General features: G+C 39.3%; 3 protein-coding genes and 1 non-coding gene across 6 annotated transcripts; all 4 read left to right on the top strand.

Moving 5' to 3' along the window:
* The first annotated feature begins 4444 nt into the window (after nucleotides 1–4444).
* On the top strand, nucleotides 4445–7591 carry LOC116210231 (telomere repeat-binding factor 4-like). Of its 3 annotated transcripts, none has more exons than XM_031544081.1 (6): nucleotides 4445–4765; nucleotides 5377–5576; nucleotides 5949–6033; nucleotides 6628–6711; nucleotides 6965–7249; nucleotides 7333–7591. In XM_031544081.1, exons 1-6 carry the CDS (start codon nucleotides 4616–4618, stop codon nucleotides 7414–7416), a joined length of 888 nt encoding a protein of 295 aa, XP_031399941.1. In that variant the 5' UTR covers nucleotides 4445–4615; the 3' UTR covers nucleotides 7417–7591. The 3 variants fall into 3 exon arrangements, with proteins under 3 accessions (XP_031399941.1, XP_031399943.1, XP_031399942.1); XM_031544083.1 differs by having other exon boundaries at nucleotides 4446–4765; nucleotides 6965–7244; XM_031544082.1 differs by having other exon boundaries at nucleotides 4446–4765; nucleotides 6965–7591.
* Nucleotides 7592–8595: 1004 nt separating this feature from the next.
* On the top strand, nucleotides 8596–11662 carry LOC116210215 (eukaryotic initiation factor 4A-11). Its single transcript, XM_031544059.1, has 5 exons — nucleotides 8596–8793; nucleotides 9694–9762; nucleotides 9851–9957; nucleotides 10099–10529; nucleotides 10694–11662. Exons 2-5 carry the CDS (start codon nucleotides 9695–9697, stop codon nucleotides 11327–11329), a joined length of 1242 nt encoding a protein of 413 aa, XP_031399919.1. The 5' UTR covers nucleotides 8596–8793; nucleotide 9694; the 3' UTR covers nucleotides 11330–11662.
* LOC116212564 lies at nucleotides 9438–9552 on the top strand. The gene has a single exon (XR_004157876.1). It is a non-coding gene; the product is annotated as a small nucleolar RNA snoR98 (small nucleolar RNA).
* Nucleotides 11663–15157: 3495 nt separating the features above from the next.
* On the top strand, nucleotides 15158–17026 carry LOC116210245. The gene has a single exon (XM_031544098.1). The coding sequence runs from the start codon at nucleotides 15412–15414 to the stop codon at nucleotides 15817–15819; it is 408 nt and encodes a 135-aa protein (XP_031399958.1). The 5' UTR covers nucleotides 15158–15411; the 3' UTR covers nucleotides 15820–17026.
* The last annotated feature ends 5936 nt before the right edge of the window (nucleotides 17027–22962 follow it).

Genomic DNA, 22962 nt, shown 5'->3' with positions numbered 1-22962 from the left:
GGATTAAGAGAAGAGAGAGTAAAATAATGAGAGATTGGAGTACAATATTAAATGGATAATATTATCATTCAACTTCTCTATTTTATTTTGAATTGTATGATATTTATAAAAAGAATAAAATGTTATTTTCGACATTTCAACTGTCTTATAAATGTGGAGGTTATTACAAAATCCAATTCTCATTTAAATTTAAATAATAGTATAAGATAAGAAGTATAAGATAAGATATTAACTATAGTGGCATGGTTTATAGTTTTATGCGATTATTGGACACCCTCTTGAGGAGATTTTACTTTTTTTTCTTTGTAAACGGAAATATGGTGATCTAACTCACTTAGGAAGTAGTTTTTCAAAATAAGTAAATGAATGAATTCGATGTTGACCCTTGATATTAAAAATATGAATACATTCAATTAGCTAAATATGGATACTATAACCTCTATGCTCTGCTCTTTATTCCACGCTAGGAGTTGCGATTTACAATCATGTAAAATTAGTTCACGAGAAAACATATGCACACGAAGCATCAAACTATATGGGACATTGAATTGACGGATTGATAATTACACACTCAACTTCTATTCTATAAATTGAGAACCACATCATCTTGCCTCTTCATCAATTTTCCCTCTTCTCAAAAAACCATTGAGAGGTAAGCATATCAACAACATCTTATATGATTCTTATTCCATTTATTGGAAACAAAAGTTTAGGTGTTTCTTTGTCTCTCTCCTTTTCTAATTGTAATCCTTTTATTGGATGTTTTATGGTGTGCTTTAATATAATTGTCTAATTTGTACTGCTTTTGTTCTTTTGTTGATTCTAGCGATTCTAATAAATATTTTTCAAGAATTTCAAGACAAGAATCGGTCCCTAGCTCATATGTGAACTGCAAAAATTTATCTTTCATTAATCTTGTATTTTTTTCTAATTAATTTTTCGGAATTAATATGATGTGTTGTGGCGAAAATAAAACAAAACATTTTATCAGAATATTTAACTATAGTACATACAGGTGTTAGTGTTTATATTTTTTACAAATAATAATATTAGAGCAATCACAAGAACATGCATATATTATTATTTTTGGGTAATAGATATTCATATTTTTAGTTACAAACGTTTATCCTCATAATATGATAAAGGAATACAAATGAAATGATTGTAAGCTTATATATTAACCTGATCTTTTTTCCTTTGTTGTTTCAAGATAAAGAAAACGAAGATTGTTCTCTTCCTAATAATGGAGGAACCTCAAGGTCATGTTCCTTGGACATGTTCGACTACCTCATTAGCTCTCTCCTTGAGGTTGAGTGTGTGTCTCGGGCAAGGAAAACTATGCAGACGATGAGGTTTTCTCATTGATTGATTCACCAACGATCGGATCGCATGAATTAAGCCCGATGACCACCTAGTGATGGGAGGAAGGTTAGATTTCAATATATTGTACACTTGTGATAAATTTGGGACAGTTAACAAATACTAGAACTAGGATATTCGAGGTTTCGAAAATCAAAGAACGACCTCAGTGTCATTGTTCACAGTGTACAACCTAAGAATAAATAAAGAGTTAACCTCAAATCCAATCCACTATCTAACAAATGAAGAAGCGTATGTAAAGCAAGATCTAACATAGTTTGTTTTTGGTATTTTATCTCTTTGAATGACTTGTAGGCTTGCTCATGTGATTTGAGCTCTGTGGCAAAAAATTATTGAACTCAGGGTTCCTCCGAGGCGGATACAATAACATGTTTCTGAGGCAAAAGAAAGCAGTAGCAAGGTAGGAAGAATACTCGGGGAAGTGAGATAAATGCTTGACCATGTAAAATACTATGGACTATATTTTTGAATGTCTTAATGGTCGCAGACATATGCCGTGTAATATCGTTATTAACTATTCTCATCATAAATTCCATATGTGCATATTTTAAACTTGAATTTCACCTGACATATATTTACGGATCGTAATCACCAGCCACATAAGGTATGTACTTCGATCTCTTTGAAAAATGAAAACCAAATCAGTATGTATACATGTATCCTCACTTTTGGCTTTTGGCAGGTGATAAATTATGATTTTGGCCGGTCTTTAAAATAAGTCCTCTTGAGAGCTGATATGTAAAGGGCTTGAAAACGTCGACCTTGTTATTGCCATATAAATAGAACCTATAGAGAATTAAGTTACTCCATTATTTGGTCTTCATGAATAAAGCACCCGAAGCATGGGTGAGCAATAAAACAGACTCAAAATAGTGTGTGTTGGTTGGAAAATTGTGGATTAAATTGTTGAGTGCTATTGCATATAGTTATTCAAATTATTTGTCTTATATATACTTGTAGTTCTGTTGTGCATGGATATGGAGCTTTAATGAATGTGCTTGAAGAAGGAGAAGTATTTTATTTGATTAAATCATCTCTAAAATGTGATGACATGAACAACGACCAGTTTCATTAATTTCAGATTTGTTGAGTGCACCATTTGACCAGCTAGAAAAAGGTCTACAAGTACTATCTAGTGAGACCCGATAACGAGACCTGACTTAGGCAAACCCATTGGATCGCCTCTCTATAACTCCTCATCTCCTTTTCAATTAGAAAATAATTTTAGCCACTATGGCTTGCTCTTCTTTTTAGTAAAGAAAGAGGCTTCGATGGTCATAACACTGTTCCTTATCTCTCATACCATGTGGCATGAGAAAGCAATAATCAAATTATAACAAATGAGGAAGGATGGGTCAATTGCTCGAGTAATTATAGTAACTATTTTTTTTTATTATATCAATACTGGATTTGTGACCTGCACTACGTGCGATAAATGTAATTCGAGATTAGTCGAATAAAAATTATAATTGGCCGAACCTGAACAGTCTCTTTCACCTAATATTTTGTAATAGGAAAATGAAAAAGAAAAAAGAAAAGAAAAGTGGACTGATGGGAAGTTACTAAGGCTTGGTTTGGAAGTGTTATTACTGATGGAGAAGTACTGAAACAAAATTGTTGAAAAATAAGTGCCGATTTCAAAATAAGTTAAGTATTTGGAAGAAAATAATTTAAAACTACTGAAAGTAAGAAGGTCAATTATTAATACTTGAAACAGAATAAGCAATAATAGATTTTATAAGCACTTATTAACCTGTTAGAGAAAATCACATTTGCAACTGCAATTTCGATCTAAATAATGATTTAAAAAACTCTTACTAAATATCAAATCCGCTTAAAATTATAAGAAAAAATGATTATGGAACCTCTCATCGCACTCCCGAACGAACTCTAAGGGAGAGAAGAGGAGAGAGAGGAATGAGAAACCGTTTGAGGGCAGGAACGACACGACAACAATTACAAATCTGACCCCACAGTGCAGGAGCAACAAGAAGAAAGTTAAAGGATAAAAGAGGAAATTGAAAGTTAGACCAAAAACTTCCTTCTCCTTTTTGAAGTAGTATAGATTATTTATTCTTTTCTCATTAAGTCCTTACGAGGTAAAATCACTTAAGATTTCTCCTTCTAGAGTTATCATAGTTTCTTCAATGTCATGAAGGATAATGACCAAGGATAAAGCATATAAGTGGTAATAGTACAATAGCAATAGCAGTAGTAGAAGCAGCAACAGTAGTAGTAATAATACTAACAACAACAATAATGTTGGGAATCAATGATAATATATATAAATTAGGAATGATGAAATATAAGGATGTTTTAACAGTGCTATTTATTTATTAATTATTATTATGTTTTTTCAGTCTTTTGAAGTTTCAATTTAAAAAAATTTATGACATTTCTGGTTGAATTGTGTGAATATATATTAGAAATCCCATTAAAAGTACATATAAATATTATATAAAAAACTATGAATGGCAATATATAAGGGGTTGTTTGAGAATGAAATTGAGTTATTCAATTTCAAACTATGTATTTATATATATATATTTATATAATTGGGTTGTAATAATAAAGTGGAGAGAGAAAATTAAAAAGTAATGATTGTGTTATTATGGAAAAAAGTAATAAATAGTTGAGAGAAAGTAATGAGTGTGTTGTTGAATTGTGAAAAAAATAATGAATAATTGAAATAATTTAATATTAAAAATTGAATTAAACAGTAATTAAGATAAAAAAATTAAAAAAGTAATGATTGTATTGTTAAATTGAAAATAAGTGAAGTTAAAATGGAGTAGAATAATGAATATTACTCAAAAACTAAACACACACTAAGAATTATGTTATGATAGGGTTGGATTCTTGAAATTTCTTTGTTTCTTTTTTTCAATTTTGATATTTCAATCTCAGCAAATCCGTAGCACTTAATTATTATATTGCAATTATTATTATTATTATTATATTATTAATTTCCAAATTACTTGGCAAAGAAGAAAAATAATTTCCAAATTACACCAGTATAAGAAAAAAATGACGTCATATATAAGCAGCAGAAAAAGAAACACTTGGACTTGAAAAGTGGGGCGGGAGCAATAATCAAAATCGCGCCCTTCTCCTCCTCCTCGTATTCTTCTTCTTGTTCTTCGCTTCCACAGACAGAAGAACAGAAGGACGAAGCTCCAGCCGTGCAGAAGAGAGAGAGAACTGTAGAAAGAGAGAGAGAGGGGGGGGAGAGAGAATGGGGAATCAGAAGCTGAAATGGACGGCGGAGGAAGAGGAAGCGCTGCTCGCCGGAATCGCTAAGTACGGCCCCGGCAAGTGGAAGAACATCCTCCGGGACCCCGAGTTCGCCCCCTCCCTCGTCAACCGCTCCAACATCGACTTGAAGGTCAGTCATTTGGTTGAGATTACTTCCTCCTCCTCCATTCTTTTTTGCTTTACCGCTCCTCCAATTCTATCACCCTCGCCCAGGCAGGTTCAGTGCTCAGCTCGGTTTTGTGTGGAAACTCTTGGCTCGGTGCTTGATTGTCCTCCGATTGATTCGTAGCCAACCCTAATTCAAGTGCTCATTCGACCTGCAGTTCTGCTCTGTTCAAGCCCAGTCGTACGAATCACGCTGGACTCTTCAACACTACCCTAAATTGATCGATTCTCCCTTTAAAGAGGCGTGGAATTGGAATTCCTCAAAATCTTGACTTTCTTACTTTTGGGAATTCCTCAATATTTAAATTCTTGACGACAAGCAGTTGAAAGTTCTTTCCTTTTCCTTAGTGTTCAAAGGATGGTGTAGCTTTGTCATGTGTTTTAGCGGGAAATATTCGGACGAGTGACGCGAAAGCTCAACAGTAGCTGATGGAGTAGTTTGTTTTCAAGCTTGTTTGTTTTGAAATAGTCATGTTGTGTAAAACATCATGTTGTCGGTTCCTCTTATGTTTCGGTTCTCTCCACTTCTAATTCGACCCCTTTCTTCCCTGGTGCTGATGTCTCTTCTGGGATCAGGATAAATGGAGGAACTTGAGTGTTTCAGGGCCAGGCTCAAAAGAAAAACTTCGGTTGCCTAAAGGAAAAGCGTTACCAGCTCTGCAAAATTCAGTTGCACCGGCTTCTGCTGCTCCTGCAGTTCTTGCCGACAACACAACCACTGATGCCGTCATTGATGACCCTTCGAATAGCTTGCATGATAGCAAGAATGCTTGCCGGTGCGCTGCACTTATCCTTTCTCAGTCAGATTTTCATAATGTTATTACTTTTCGCCTGGTTTCCCTCTTAAGGAAAGGGATGTGAGTGACGACTCCCGTGTGTTATTGGCTCAATGCAACTGAAGTTGAGCATCTTCTTTTGGAGTTTACAAATCTTTTATGTGAATTAAGTTGGAATAAATGTGAGGTATGTCTGATGTTAGCATTTGTTAAAATTTAGCGCGATGTTGAATCTTTGGAACGGGTCAATGGCTATGTTGGGGAGAAAACTACTATGCTTCTAATTCCCAAGGTCACTGCCATCAAGAATTTGCTGATATCTTTTTATATAGCTTTCCTGGGTCTTATGCGGTTCTGATATTTATTTTTCAGGTACAATGAATTGATAATTGAAACCCTTTCAACCATAACAGATTCAAATGGTGCTGATATTGGTACAATTCTCAGCTACATTGAGGTTAGAAGAGGATCTTTTGTTGCTCTGCATATATCTGCACTCAGCCTTTTCTCCGTCAACGTGTGATTGTGTTCCGAAACGATCATGAATGGCCATGAAACTGCTGGAAACGTTAACACATCTTCTTGATGCTGTTGGTATTCTTTTGCCGATCCATGCTTTTCAAGTTTCCAGAGTATAAAGGGATCGGGCTCGGCAATGGGTTTTGCAATGTCTCATCAGCCCCCGATCAAATTCTGTTCTGTTTCTTCCAATCTCTATTGGCTTCACCATTGTCTAGATCAAGTGTGAATCTCAGGAACAAACCTATAGCCAATAACTAGTGACATATGAACTCATAAGATATGTTACAAGCCCCTTCAAGCAGTGAACTATTTACTCTCATCTTGATAACCTCTTGTAACAGTGATGTGAAATGTACAGTGAAAGTGACAATACGCCCAAGTGGGTGCCTCGGAGAATATCCGTGTCCTCGACATACTCATGGGTTTAGTTTCTTATCAGTTTTTTATCAGATTTTGCTCTTTTGCCTTCATGTGGTGCCAAATTAATTCGAGAAAAATGTAACCAATACATTTCATGCACATGTTCCAGGAAAGGCTTGAGGTCCCGCCGAATTTCCGTAGGCTCCTGGGATCAAGATTGAGAAGGCTTGTTTTACAAGGGAAGCTTGAAAAGGTATATAATCATGTTGTTGATTTAGACTCGCAAGTTCAATTCCCTTATTATCTTGCGTGAAAATAGTGTTTGAACTCCCCGTTCTGTAATTAAGTTGTAATATTATTGTTGAGCAATTTACATCTTCTAATATACTACCCATTCCAATAATTCTTACTTACTTTGATGTCTACGAAGTAACGAGAACAGAAAATTTCAGACTTTTTCACAGTCGAGGGAGTGAGTTTTCATGATTGGTTTTCTTCATTTGCAGGTTCAGAATAACTACAGGGTGAATAGAGATGTCACAGTGGGAACAAATCCACCCACCCCTAAGCAAAAGGATGTTAAACCGAGGCCAATTCAAGCGCCATCAGTACTACCTTCCCATGAAACGATGCAAGAGGCTGCCATGGCTGCAGCATACAAAGTCGCCGAAGCAGAGAACAAAGCCTTTCTTGCCTCTGAAGCTGTGAAGGAGGCTGAGAGGGTGTCAAAGATGGCTGATGATACCGATGCAATGCTGCAGCTGGTGAAGGAGATATGCGAACAGTGTAAGGTCCTACCTCTAAGCCCCGTCGAGCAGCCTGATACTTCGTGGTCATGTTAAGTAATACCTTTTTTTTCCCTGTACTCGTGCAGGCTCACGGGGCGAGTTTATTCTCCTGGCGTAGTATGTCTATTGTAGCAAAAAATGCGTTTTGTAATTCTTCTCGCCCCCTCTAGTATCGACATGTAAATTCCTTGCTCCTCGAAGATCAATCTTCGGTTTTTTCCCTCCTTTTGTCCCTTATTATTTGGATCGGGCATCGGCCACTTTGATCAAACCGAATGAACACAGATTCCGACTGGGTTGAGATTCTGCTATCGCATTCTTTTAATGAATGCCCCCATTTCCTCACATCGGCCACGAGCATTCGAGGTATACAGAGCTTTTTGACTTACAACGATGCATACTACCTAATATTTTTATCGTGTGGGACGACTATTCCTTTTCTTCGCAACGAAGGAGTTTATGCCAAGGCAATGGCATATTACTTATTTAGAAGTTAGAACGACTCCCACCACTTTACTCCCTCCCCCTTTTATCACCCCTTTTTATTAGCATCAAACTTTGCACATTAATTAGCCACTTAGGCTTCATTTGGGAGTGCTGTTGTTGATGGAGAAGTAACGAAATAAAATTATTGAAAAAAAGTGCTGATTTTAAAATGTTTGGAGGAAATTAATTTAAAATTGTTGAAAGTAAAAAAAATGTAATTATTAATATTTGAAATAAAATAAGTAAAAATGAATTTTATAAGCACCTATTAATCTACTTTAAGAAGTCACGTTTGCAATCACAATTTCGACTCAAACCATGGTCTCAAAAATTCTCACCAAATACCAAATCTACTTAAAATTATTTGAAAAAGTGATTATGAAACCTTCCAATGTACTCCAAAATGAACTCTTAATTAATATATATAAAATAGTGAGCGGGCATAAAATTGTCTCGAAGGTTGTCTTGCCCGATTGGAAATATTAAACAACATAGTCTAAAACATTACGTGGACCATTACGTGCCGATAACATGCATCTCTTCTATTCCGAGGAGACGACAATCGAGTTGTAGCGAATTCTTTTGCGAAGAATTACAGCAAATCTTGTGATGATTTCCCTCGTATTTGGCAAGAGCAATCAAATGCCTACTAAAAATAGGAATAGGAAAAAAGAAAAAGAAAAAGAAAAAGAAAAAAAACTATTTCAATAAGAATAAGAAAAATAAGAAAACAGGGAAGAAAGGGGGGAAAGTAAGGGGATTATGAGATTGATTAAGGGCAGAGTTGGAAATTCATGTTTGGGGGAGGGAAGAGGGCGACAAGCAGTCTCTACAAAAACCTAACCCCGTCGCTTCCCTTAGGGGAAGTATATATCTCAAACGACACACTCTCGCAGACGCTCTCTCTCTCTCTCTATCTCTCGTTCGTACTCCACGGCGCAGATCCGAGGAGTCTGAGAAAACCCTAGCTCGCCAAGCTCCCCGCCCTGTCGATCCTCGCAGATCAGCGCCTCTTCCCCTCTCTCGTTCCTCGATCATCACAAATCATCCTCAATCAACAGGTTGTTCCCTCTACCTCTATCGCCTCTTTGTTTCCGTGTCTATGATTATGGCTGGAAATGGATTGACGTCCGTGTTTTTTTTTTTTGGGCCCTTTGGACTGCTGATTTTGCTGACTGATTGCCGGTTTATTGAATTTCGCGTTCGTTATCTGATAGATGATGTCGTTCATGAATCTGGTTTTGTCGGATTTTTGTGTGGATCTGTACATGATCTGCCTGATTCCTGTGGAAGTTGCTGGCTCGAGGAGAGTTTGCGTCGTCGTTTCTGGTCGTGAAGTTGGGCCTTTTTGGTCGCTGTAAAAGTATCCGATCTTTGGCTTTATGGGTCTCGGTCAGGGATTCGATTGAGACATCTAACCGTTGCCTTTGCTGAGAATATGAATGAATCGATTGCGACCCAGTACCGAATCACCCTGCAAATCAACACCTTTCTATGCCAAGTTCAAGTAGTTCTCTCTGTAACATTATCTGATTGCCAGTATTATGATATATGAGGCACTCATCCTTGTTTGGTGGCTTCCTCCGACTTTCTGGGACTACTGAGTTCCGTTTAATGCGAAATTTGTTGTTGCGCCAATATTTTGAACGTTAAGCCCCTTTGGACTCTGGGGAGTTGGCAAAGTGGTTTCTGGTGCTCAAATTCAGATACCAGATAACCAGCTGCCTTTCTGAATCTCCTCCCCAGGAAAACTGAGACAGAAGATAATGCTTGTTATTCCTATCTTTATGGGTTGCAAGTTTGGCTTTTCTGTTACATTTTTACTAGCCTAACATTTCGAAGTGGCCTTTAAAGTTGAAATCTTGCCACTTGTCTTTTTTCCCTGTTATGACTGTATCTTAGTTATATTCCCTGCTTACCTGGTGTGAATCCCTATTGATGTCGGATGGTTTGTTATGCAGCATGGCAGGTGTGGCTCCTGAAGGCTCTCAATTTGACCCACGTCAGTATGATGCTAAAATGACTGAATTGTAAGTCGTGTATTCTTCAGTCGAAGCACTGTGATTCTTTGGAGGTGGACTTAGTGGTATAACTATTTTAGGTTTGACATTATGGCAGGGTGTCCACTGAAGGGCAAGATTTCTTCACCTCCTATGATGAGGTTTATGAGAGTTTTGATTCAATGGGACTCCAGGAGAACCTTTTGAGGGGAATCTATGCTTATGGTATGTCTATGCTGTCTCTTGCCATCTTTAGCCTTCTACTGTATATTTACAAATTGTCTTAGTGGTTTAATTAATTAATTAATTGGTTATTTGCATGGGAAGCAGGACCCATTGAATAATATTATCTGAATAATATTACAGGGTTTGAGAAGCCTTCTGCGATTCAGCAGAGGGGTATTGTTCCCTTCTGCAAGGGTCTCGATGTGATCCAACAGGCTCAGTCTGGAACTGGGAAAACAGCTACTTTCTGCTCTGGCATTCTTCAGCAGCTCGACTATGGACTTGTCCAGTGCCAGGCTTTGGTTTTGGCACCCACCAGGGAGCTGGCCCAGCAGATTGAGAAGGTCATGCGGGCTCTTGGAGATTACCTTGGCGTTAAGGTCCATGCTTGTGTTGGTGGAACCAGTGTGCGTGAGGATCAGCGCATCCTTCAGAGTGGTGTGCATGTGGTTGTCGGAACTCCTGGTCGTGTCTTTGACATGTTGAGGAGGCAATCTCTTCGGCCTGATTACATCAGAATGTTTGTACTTGATGAGGCTGATGAAATGCTTTCTAGAGGGTTCAAAGATCAGGTCTGTTTTCTTCTTTTCTGAATTCAAAATTTGTCTAATTCCTTGTTCTTTACTGTGGTATATCTATTATTATTGTTATTATTATACGCGCCCTGATACACATTATATAATTTACACGGCCTGATACACATTGTTTGGGCAATGCCTTTTTTCTTTTTCTGCAGATCTACGACATTTTCCAGCTCCTGCCATCAAAGATTCAGGTGGGGGTTTTCTCTGCCACTATGCCCCCTGAGGCCCTCGAAATCACTAGGAAGTTCATGAATAAGCCTGTGAGGATTTTGGTGAAGCGTGATGAGCTCACCCTTGAGGGTATCAAGCAGTTCTATGTCAATGTCGAGAAGGAGGAGTGGAAGCTGGAGACTCTCTGTGATCTTTACGAGACTCTGGCGATTACCCAGAGTGTCATATTCGTCAACACCAGGCGCAAGGTTGACTGGCTAACTGACAAGATGAGGAGCCGAGACCACACTGTCTCTGCTACTCATGGAGACATGGACCAGAACACACGTGACATCATCATGCGTGAGTTCCGCTCTGGGTCTTCCAGGGTTCTGATCACCACCGATCTGCTTGCCCGTGGTATTGATGTGCAGCAGGTGTCGCTGGTCATAAACTATGATCTGCCGACTCAACCTGAGAATTACCTCCATCGTATTGGACGAAGTGGGCGTTTTGGAAGAAAGGGTGTGGCGATCAATTTTGTGACTAGAGATGACGAGAGGATGCTGTTTGACATTCAGAGGTTCTACAACGTGGTCATCGAGGAGCTGCCCTCGAACGTCGCTGATCTGCTGTGAAGAGGTCATGTCTTTAAATTAAGGTAAGGGGGAGCTTTACCTTCTCCGAAGTGTTGGTTTTTAATGGGCATCATCTCTCTGTTTCTCTTTTTCAAAAGCTAAGTAGCGTGTCTTTTTTCTTTCTTTTTTAAGTTGCCGACTTCTCTGGACATTCTTGACCATTTGATTATATGGGGATCCTACTGCTGCAAATGCAATATGTTTCCAAGTTTTGTTGCTGGAAGGGTTTTGTATTGATACACCCTGAGATTGTGCTTTTCTAAGCGTTGGCTATTTATCTCAAGATAGTAGTCTGGCTCCTTATTATATGGATGAGATTAGTTTATAGTCTGAGACCGCCGAGAGCATTTTTCTTTGGTTATGCTTCTGTTATAATATGGTGATTTGTCAACGCCCTGGCTTTGAAACTGCTGCCCGACTTAATCAATCACCTTGATATATATCAACTGGGTTGGGCTGTCTCTATAATTGGCCGGGTTTGGGGTGGCCTTGGGTGTTCCTGGGTTTGAGTTGGCACCGTTGCATCCTGAGAGTCATGCTGTCAAGACCTGTCTGACCCCACGGAGGACCTTGGTAAGGTGGAAATGTCACGTTTACGACAAAATGTGCACTGAAGGCTCGGTGGTTGTGTTCTTATTTAGGAACACAATGTTTGTCGAACTCAAGTTTTCTGGCATAGAGACGCATGTATTTAAAAGCAGTAGTAAGTCAATTTGGGATAAATTCAATTCTTCCATGGACTGAGTGAAATCGTGAATCGACTCCCTGTCACCATAATTGTTAGAATAACGAGTCTATATGCGTTCATACCGAGTCGACAAAAGCAATGCTTGTTTATCCTGATATCTCGGCCTCTTGACCTCGTTGATGGCCCAGTCTTGCCGCTCACGGTCTGCGCTTCCCCTGCACCGTCAACATCTCCCTGTCCTGGTAGAGCTACGGAGACTGCTCCTGCTCTTCACCTCGAGGATTGCTGTGCAGTGGAGATGGAGGAGACAGTGCAGCACAGCAGGACTTTCAGCCAGAATGTGGGCCAATTTTGGGTAGAATTTTGTGATTTGGACCTACCTAGAAGGCCCACATTTACTCTCCATTTAGGTTGGATGGAAGGAAACGGAGGGAAAAGACAAAGGCGCGGAGGGGAAAGATGTATGAGAGTTTTCTGAAAATTTTATTTGACTTTCCCTCTCCTCCCCTCCATTTCCCTCAAGCCCTTATGTGTGGTTATGGGTCAGGGGAGTAATACACGGATTTGGAATCAAGAGTTTCGAGATTCGATTTGGTCGGTCGTAAACACCACTTACCATTTATATTCGTAATTTCACTTACCCTGATGAAAATTTTGGCCAAAAGGATGGAAATTCCGTTTATTTCATAGAAATCATTGGGCCAACTATCCATGCGGCTATTTCTTTGGTTTGGACCCCACAAATTGTCAAAGTCGTAGTGATCGCAGCAAATCATTCTTCCAGTGAAAATTGTAAAAATCCCAATGTAGAAACAACCTATTTAATGCTATGTATGTAGTTTAATTTGGGGACTGACTGACCCATTCCACGCCCTGAAATTTAAGGCCTTGATCCATTCTCGACTTTATGCAGTCGAAGTATCATAACTGTGACGCGGGTTGGTTTGACTTTTTCGGTGTCGTCTTCCATCCCGAGCGACTAAGAGTCGGTTGATCCGACTTCGCGTATGGATATTCTGTATGAATCTCTTCTCGTTTGGTTCAGGGTTGGGAAATGGAAACGGAAACGGAAACAGAATTTGGATAAAAAGGTTTAGATGGAGGGAGGGTAAGGATATTCGTGTTATCAAAGCTGAATCAATCGGAGCGGAGCATTCCAATTTTGACTTCAGAAAAGCTTTAGATGAACCAAACGGGCCCTTAAGTACGATTTTTGGTAAAAAAGGGGCAACATAAGAGGGAGGCAGGGTGGTCCTTTTCTCATATGGTTTAAAAATTAATTCAGATTTAGACTAAAATCATAAGTTTTGATAACTGATTATACAAAAAAATCCATGTCAAGGGAACATGGACGCTCGGTCGAATGCCTCGGATCGGTTTGCTGACCCATGACACATGTGGAAGAAGATATATCATATTATGAGACCTAAAACTCAATTGAGATTGCATGTACATCAATCGTCCGATGCTTACTTAAACATAAGGTGAACCGTTAGGGTATCGCAGTACGATTTCACTACTACTAAAAATTGAAGTCAATTATAACAACAACAAAAATTTACTTCTTTTCTCATGGCCATTATTTTGAAATCACAAAGAACAAGTTATAACGCTCGCTCATTCGATTTTCGGAACTACACGATAAAGAGAGGTCCTCTCAACTGTAATGCATCACGAATTTGATCAAAAAGAGTCCAAGGAGACAGCGTCTTGGGGGTCACATCACACTTCTATTTACGTATACAACATTCACTTTATTTCACCAATGACGAAAACGTCCAATTTCTTTCTCACCGTTAGCAAACTTAAATGGAAAGGCAAAACGGCATTGAAAACAAGTCATTTTCTTAAGAAAAAGAAAAGAGTATTATCCAAAATAGTCACACTTTTGACCATATCATTCCAGAAGTTGTCCATGGCCACGCCTGTCCATCTATGACCCATCTCATGTGTTCAAAGCCATCTCATCAGCTCCTTCCTCATCCCAAAGTCATTTTCTTCGCACCAACGAGGAGTTGGACCTGCTGGTAAGCTGACAACAAGCAGTAAGTCATGTTCAGGATTCGATTTTCTCAGGGGTCGGCATCTAAAATTTAATTGGCGGGCCTCAGGCCGTACAATACACCGCTCGATGGACTAGTCGGTTGCTACGGCGTCGGACATCATGGACAGAAAAAAAAAAAAGAGTCATTTTCTTCACATTCTTTGCTTAGATATTTTCTCTCTTCTTTTGCTCAATTATTGGATCATTTTGAATTACTTGACTGACTTCACATTAAAATTCCTACTCAAAACGCAAAACAATAAACACATGTACATGCGCTTAATGTTCGTATGGTTTTCTCATGGCTGCGCTCAATTTTATGAATATCCAAATTTATTCAGTATTACCCTGACTGAATAATACTTCTCTTAAAAAAAAAACAGTCAATATATGATAGAATTAATTAACATGAATGGGCGATTTCATTCTTTTTTTTAATGCTATATTGTGTTCCCATTGATTCTCCTTTCATCATATTAAATAGATCTTGTGTTAAACGGCTTGCGTGTCTTGTATGCAAGAAACGCCATTATGTAGGTAGGATGAATATGAACACTAGAAAAAAAAAAAGAAAAAGAAGAAGAATTCTTTTAATAGTTAAAATTGAAAAATACAAAAAAGAAATGAAAATTTAGAAAAAAAGAAAAACAACCAAGACTCCAAGTAATGTATGAATAAATTAAAAAAAAAAAACGAGAACTTGACTTAGTGACAAACTAAATTTTGGTAGGCAGAATTTTCTTGCAGTATAGGAGTTTGAAGCTCACCATCTCGTGATCGAGACAGTTCGACACCCAAATCTGAACTATTTTTTCAATCAATAGGCAAATGATATCTCGTGTTTACCCGGAAAGGAAATAATTAATGAGGGTCAAATTTGCTATTAGTTTTTAAGTCTGCATTCTGGTATTCGAAAGTTCAATTAATTTCGACTAATCCCGTTCGAGTTGAAATAATCTACTAAGGAGTAAAACTCTCATAACGTGAATTTTATGTATTCATAAATTCAAATTTCGAGATTTTATTTAAAGAAAATAAACGCGGACACAAATCCATGTTGGTGAATTTGCTCTTAATTAAATGATGATGATGAACTCGAGCAACTAACCACAGACAAACGCGAAACAAAATCCCCCCAAATCACTCCCAGTCTGCTCCTTCCTCCTTCCACCACAGCCCCCAATAAACTCAATCCATCTCATCTCCTTCCCCACCCCCCGCCCCCGCCCCCACCCACATTGATTGATTTCAGATCCCCACAAAGCCCCCACTGCGATCTGATCGTCATTCCCAGTCAACCCCAAAGGAGGAGCAAAGAAGAAGAAGAAGAAGAAGAAGAAGAAGGAACTAATGGAGAATTTCAGATCCAAGTCCTGCAAGAACGCAGAGGTTTACAGCTACAGCTACGGCTCCGGCTCCTATGGCGGCCCGCCGCAGCCCACCAGCATGCAAGATCTGAGGTGTTACAGCGCCAGCCACGCCTACGGCAAGCCTCAGCTGGAGATGAACAGCAACACTACCCACTCCAAGGAGGCGGGTAAGAACAGCAACGCTAAGGTCAAGAATGGTGGAGGGGCGGGGCCCGCGTCGTCGGCGTCGAGGAGCTGGAGCTTCACCGACGCGGAGCTGCAGAGGAAGAAGAGGGTCGCCAGCTACAAGGTCTACGCCGTCGAAGGGAAGATGAAGGGATCCATCAAGAAGAGCTTCCGGTGGATCAAGAGCACCTGCTCCAACGTCGTCTACGGCTCTTGGTGGTAATATATTATATATATATATATATATATATGAAACTCGCACCCCGTGGAATCAGAATCATCGATATCGGGCCGGAAAAGATGTTCGAATTCTGATAGTTTCTTGTTGTTCGGGTTTCGGTCGATCAGAATCGAATTACTGTGTAAGTAACTTAAACATGGGGAAGTACTGCTGCTGCTGCTGCTGCTAGTGCTTTGCTTACTTGATGTGCATCTTGTATGTCGGGAAAGGAATAAGTTATTACGTTCGGATTATGAAAAGGATAAGTTACGTGAAAAATCACGACGTTTCGGTTTAAATTAGAAAGATACTTTCCTGATTAGTTAGATCTGTGGATAGTGAAGTTGTTGATATTAGTCGATAATGATTCTTTAGTGATTTGTATTGGAAAGTATACTCTAAGATTTGTTGAACAGGCACCGGGGAGACAGTTATGAAATCCCGATTGATGGCATTTGACAGAATTTTGCTGAGCGCGGAATTCGGCGAGTTTCTTTATCTACTGATCGCGGCGGCCTCTGTATAAAGCTTAAAATCTTTTTTCGGGTTACAGAAACTTTAGCTTGAACGAGAAAATAAGTTAAATGGAGTCCGAAACGAGGGAGACACGGACTCGGATGAAGTCGGTATGCTTTGGTTTGGAGATGCGTGCCATGAGCTATGATCCTGAGCCCAATAGAACCTCCTTAACCAGATCAAAAGACATGAAAACAGTGCTTAGACGTCAAAGGATATATTGAGGTTACGACATAAGTTTGTGAGACTGACCAAATAAACGCACTTTATGGTTTTTATTTCCAGTTGAGATTAAGAAGGATCTTATTGCCGCGTGCAAACAGTGGCATGGTAAATCTGAGACGACAGCGGTCCTGTTTGGGTACGGTATTCTCCCGGTTGGATCATAGAAATTTATTTATTTATTTTTTTCAAGATTGAGATAGTCTTGTTGGACAATATGGCGGACCGCAAGGACAGTGGACGATGATGGACGAACTCGTTGGAGAAAAAGATGATGAGCTATTATCGGAGGAAGAAGAGAAACACATACATGCATTTACTTTCTATTACGAGATATATTCGGGATATGCTAAATCTTCTACCATAATGTCTTGTGATACACATTGTAATATATTTATCATTGTAATATCTCTAGTTTAGGTATCCTTCGATACTTCCTAGATTTAGTTTTCTAGTTTCCTCTTTAGCATGGGAATAGTCTTGTATATATGTAATCTTCATTGCTGAAATAAACAAGTGAGATTATTGTCTCTGCTAATATGGTATTGGAGCAAGGTTTCAACCGAAACCTCTGAGACATGGGATTGGTTTGAGGAAGGATGGCGAGGAAGGAAGACAAGGGTGAGAATTCTAGGAAAGTGATGCAGGCTTCGGCCACATTTAGGATCAGTACATCGGATTCAACAAGAGTACAAATTACCTCCTGTCTCTTAAACGGAGAGAACTATCTGACATGGTTGAGGGCAATGAAGATTGCACTCACGGCGAAGGGAAAGCTAGGTATCAAAGCCACCTGTGGGGACCCTAATTTGGGAAACCGAGAGATGTGCAACTCCCTCGTACTGGCCTGGATATTTAATGGGTTAGAGAAGGAACTCCAATCAAGTGTGGCCTATGCAATCGAAGCCAAAAAGGATGATCTCAAGGAGAGATACTCTCAAGGGAACAAATCAAGAATTTACTAGTTGAAGACGAACATCAGTCTGTACAGGCAAGGGGGTAGGACTGTCCAAAGATATTACTCGGGCATCAAAACACTGTGGGACGAGCTTGAGAATTACCTTGAGTCACCGGAGTGTTCATCACACAGCAGCTCGATATGCTACTCAAAGGGAAAAGGAGAAGATTTATCAATTTTTGATGGGATTGGATGATGAGTTTCGAGGCGTGCAATCCAACATACTAAGGATTGAGCCTTTGCCAACAATAAGCAGGGTTTATCGGATGATTCCGGAGGAAGAAAACCAGCACGTTGTGGCACGGTCTAGAGATGCAGCTCGCGCACCTAAAGGAGGAACCGAACTAGGCGCCTTCGTAGTCAGGAGCGTGAGTGAGAATCGACAAGGGCAAAGATGGACTTCCGAAGGAAAACTAATTTGTGATCACTGTGGACGGCCAAGACATGTAAAGAGCTCATGATGGGCTCTCCATGGTCCACCCGCAGATGGAAGTAACAGAGGGAAAGAGAAGAAATTCGAAAATCAGGGAAGGCAGATAACGCAGGTTCAGTGGAAGGGAGCTGGACGGAGTTTGGGGCAGTGGAGTGGAGGTCGAATGTCAGCAGCTAACTCTACACACGAGCCCATGGCACCTGGTAGTAAAAGAAGTGGTCTCTCGGGACAGTCCAGGTCATGGAATGGAGGATACTCGGCAGTAGCAAATGCTGTTCATGAAGGGAAAGCATCAAGCAATATGGGTGGCCCACTATCAGGCTTGTCCAGCACCCAATATGAGACACTACTGAATATGGTTGCAGCTCACGAGGGACGGAACGAGCCACTTGTCGGTAATGATAATTTCATTCTTGTCGAGAAAGGAGAATGGATAATTGACACCGGTGCCTCAATGTACATGACAGGATGCGAAAATAATTTGAGTAATTTGAGGATGATTGATGATAAACTCTCTATCTATATCCCTAACAGGAATTCCACTTGAGCAACGAGTACGGGGACTGCTCGACTTGGAGATTCGTTTATCTTGCAGGATGTTTTATTTGTACCGGAATTTAATTGCAACTTAATTTCCGTTGGTCAACTAAGCAAGAATATGAACTATCTTGTGACCTTTCTACCTGAAATATGTCTTATATAGGACCGCGTATCGAAGAGGACAGTTGGACTGGGTGAGCTACAAAGGGGGGTATACTACTTACGATGGGTGGCATCCTCGGCACTTGCTTGTCAGGCATTGGGAATTAGCTCGGGAGATATTTGGCACAAGCGTCTTGGGCATCCGTCAGGTGGTATTGCAATAAAGGAAATTAACTTTGATTCTACTTGCTTGAAGAATAAGAGTTGTGATGTATGCTTTCGAGCTAAACAAACTTGTGCAAAATTCAATTTGAGGGTGAATAAAGCTTCAGCTCCTTTTCATCTTGTGCATTGTGAGTTATGGGGGTCTCTATAGGGAGAAAAGTATATCTGGAGTTAGTTATTTTTTTACTATTATGGATGATCACAGTCGGGCATTGTGGTTATATTTGTTGAAGGATAAGTCAAAAGTAAGGGAGAGTTTGATGGGATTCTGCAACTTTGTCAAAAATCAATTTGGGACAACTATTAAAGTAGTTCAAAGTGATAATGGTCTAGCGTTCCTATCTCGAGAACTGCAAGATTTCTTCTTTCAAAATGGGATTATACATCAGACGTCCTGTACAGACACGCCGCAGCAAAATGAAAGAGTCGAAAGGAAACATAGACATATTCTTAACATTGCTCGTGCATTACTGTTTCAGGCATCTCTTCCAACACATTTATGGGGAGAGAGTGTTGCAAGTACTGAGGGGCAAGAGTCCTTATGAAATTCTTTTTCAAAAAAAGCCAAATTACTCGAATCTACGAGTATTTGGCTCTCTATGTTATGCACATCATCGGTCACGTGACAAAGATAAACTTGCGGAGAGATCTTGGAGGTGTATGTTTGTAGGATATCCTCATGGGAAGAAAGGACAGTGGATGTTCGATTTGGAGAAAGAAGAGTTTTTCGTTTCAAGAGATGTGCAGTTCCGTGAAAGTGAATTTCCTTTCGAAAGGATTGGTCGCCCTAAGATGAACGCGAGAAATCCATTATTTTTTCAAATAGGGGCTGGAGAGAATAATGAAGGAGAGGGGGAGTTAGGTGAATTCTGGGATGATGGAGAAGGGATACGGGTGGGAGATAAAATGGCCGAATTGGATATTTCTAGGCTGACATCAGAAGAGCAGGCCCAGTGGGTCGAACGAGGAGAAGGAAGTCCACAACTAGTTAGGCCCTGTGGGTTGGCTGAACAAATGACCCAAGGAACAATGTTTAGCTCGCAGTCGAGCGACCCTAGAGAATCGAACTCGCTCAGCTCAACCAGCCTAGTTCGAATACAGACAGATTCGGCTCGACAAATTGAAATTATCTGAAGCAATATGGGAGAACAAAATGCAAGAGTTCATATTGCCGTGATTTCGCGATATTCGGGAAGAGAAATTTTAGCGCCAAGGCACCTCAAGGATTTTGTGGATCATGAAAATAAGGAATTTGTCACTCATGTTGCCACCCATTACCCCCTTTGCTCACCAATTCCATTGAAATCATCAGGTACGCCGTATCCTATTGAAACATATCTGGCTCGTACAAGTTCTCATGATTTTGATTTATCTTATTTGGTTGCCATTAATTTGCATATCGAACCAAAGACATATCGGGAGGTCGTTCGTGATTCTCGATGGAGAAATGCAATGGCGGAGGAGATATGAGCTTTGGAATTGAACCAGACGTGGACATTGCAGAATTTACCATATGGCAAGAGACCCATAGACTGCAAGTGGGTTTTCAAAATAAAACGACGAGCAGATGGGAGTGTAGAGCATTATAAGGCACGTTTGGTTGCCAAAGGATTTACTCAGGTGGAAGGTATTGATTTTCACGAGACCTTTGCTCCCGTAACAAAATTGGTTACTGTGAGATGTTTGTTAACTGTAGCAGTAGCGGTAGCAAAGGGATGGGAAATGCATTAGATGGACGAGCAAAATGCTTTTCTACATGGAAATTTGGATGAAGAAGTATAAATGAGATTGCCACCAGGTTTCTTTTCATGAAGAGAAGGAATGGTCTGTCATCTCTGAAAGTCTCTTTATGGTCTTCGACAAACTTCACGCAACTGGTATTCTAAATTTGCTGATGCCTTGCGAGGATACAAATTTCATCAATCTGATGCTAATCACTCACTATTTATTTTTTCAAGAGGAGAAGTTTTTATGGAAGTTCTTGTTTATGTGGATGATCTTATAGTGGTTGATAACAGCCCTGCACACTGTGCCTCGTTTAAGAGGTACCTTCATCAGTGCTTCCGAATTAAGGACCTTGGTCCACCGAAGTATTTCTTGGGAATTGAGGCGAGTCGTACTGATTCAGGTCTCTTTTTAAGTTAGAGGAAATATGCACTTGACATTCTTACCGAGTGTGGTATGCTGGGATCTCGGCCTTCTTATGTCCCTATGGAGCAAAATCATGGGCTCACTATTGATTCAGGTCCCCGTCTCGAAGATGTGAGCAGATATAGATGTCTAATTGGTCGGCTAATTTATCTGACTATAACCAGACCCGATTTGAGTTACTCGGTGCACGTATTAGCACAATTCATGCAGATCCACGTCAATCTCATTGGGATGTAGCCATGAGAGTTATACGCTATTTAAAGCAGTCTCCAGGGCAAGGAATTTCCATTCAGCCCAACTCACTGGATCTCATAGCCTATTGTGATTCGGATTGGGCGGGATGTCCTATGACAAGAAGATCAGTTACAGGATATTTCATTATACTTGGGGGTTCTCTAGTTTCCTGGAAAACCAAGAAACAAACTACAGTGTCTCGCTCATCTGCAGATGTTGAGTATAGAGCTATGGCTGCCACAGTGAGTGAGATACTTTGGCTACGAAGTTTGTTGAGCTCACTTGGAGTTCAGATTAACTATCCTACGTGTCTATTTTGTGACAATCAAGCTGCATTACACATTGCAGCTAATCCCGTGTTTCATGAGAGGACCAAACATATAGAGATCGATTGCCACTTCATTCGTGAACACATCCGGTCTCGAATCATTGCTACTGCACATATTTCAACCAAATTACAACTTGCAAATATATTCACAAAGGCATTGGGGCGAGATCGGTTTACTTTTCTTCTTGGCAAGTTGGGCATTTGACAATCTCATGCTCCAACTTGAGGGGGAGTATTACGAGATATATTCGGGATATGCTAAATCTTCTACGATAATGTCTTGTGATACACATTGTAATATATTTATCGTTGTAATCTCTCTAGTTTAGGTATCCTTCGATACTTCCTAGAATTAGTTTTCTAGTTTCCTCTTTAGCATGGGAATGGTCTTGTATATATGTAATCTTCATTGCTGAAATAAACAAGCGAGAATATTGTCTCTGCTAATACTTTCTTCCTTCTTTTTTGGATTGGCTACCTTAAAATTTACTACCAAGCTATGAATTTTCCAATTTTATATCGAGTAATTCATAATAAATAATTGCATGATTAATTTCTGGCAGTATTTCAAAGTGAGTCCTTCTTTTTTTTTTTTGGTTATATGGGGGCCCATTATTTCAAAATGAGTCCTCTGATGACTGATCACTTGCATATTATAAAACGCAATTGTTTAGTAGAAATTAACTAAAAATAATTATATTTCAATTCGAGGCCACTATAGCATAAATTGATGCAACTTAACAAATAAAATAACTAAAGCTGATCGTTTTCAATCATCACTTACCAAAATGATCACTAATATTGAGTAAATCACCATAAATAGAAAATGTAATTTCATCAAGAGAGTATGTAATCGAAAAAGAAATCACAAATAGAGTAAATTCTTAATATATATATATATACTTTTAGAAACAAATTTTTGATAAGTGTAAAAAACTTTTATATGAAACTTTCCAAATAATCATGGGAAGGAAAAACCGCCATTGTTCTCTCTTACTCAAGCTAAGTATATGTTCAATGCAAAAAATTGAAATTATTTGAACTTCAATTATTCAATAATATATGTAATCTAGAATGAGTATGAAAACAACCGACTAATTCTTCGCCGAAGAAAAGTTTATAAGTAAAACTCGGAAATTTTCATGAATTGTCACAATATTGTTTTAATGCTAAAAAAGACAAATATCAACTGCTGAGATTTATGTGATATAAGGAAAGAACAACACCAATAATATCTTCAAATTTATTATCGAATTAAATCAGAGAAACTTGACAAAGGATATTGTTCTTGTGACAAATAAGCCGTTAAGTGTAGGAAGCAATTAAACGAGTGATATTTTAATCGATATTGCCTTATATATTATGTTGGTAAAGGTATATGCAAAAGAGAATGTTTTAAAATTCCTCGAAATCGGCACATAATTCTATATATACTAG

The sequence above is a fragment of the Punica granatum genome, chromosome 6, assembly GCF_007655135.1.
Source record: "Punica granatum isolate Tunisia-2019 chromosome 6, ASM765513v2, whole genome shotgun sequence".
Lineage (NCBI taxonomy): Eukaryota > Viridiplantae > Streptophyta > Magnoliopsida > Myrtales > Lythraceae > Punica > Punica granatum.
The sequence above is the reverse complement of the archived record's forward strand: the minus strand, read 5'-3'. Positions and strand labels throughout refer to the sequence as shown.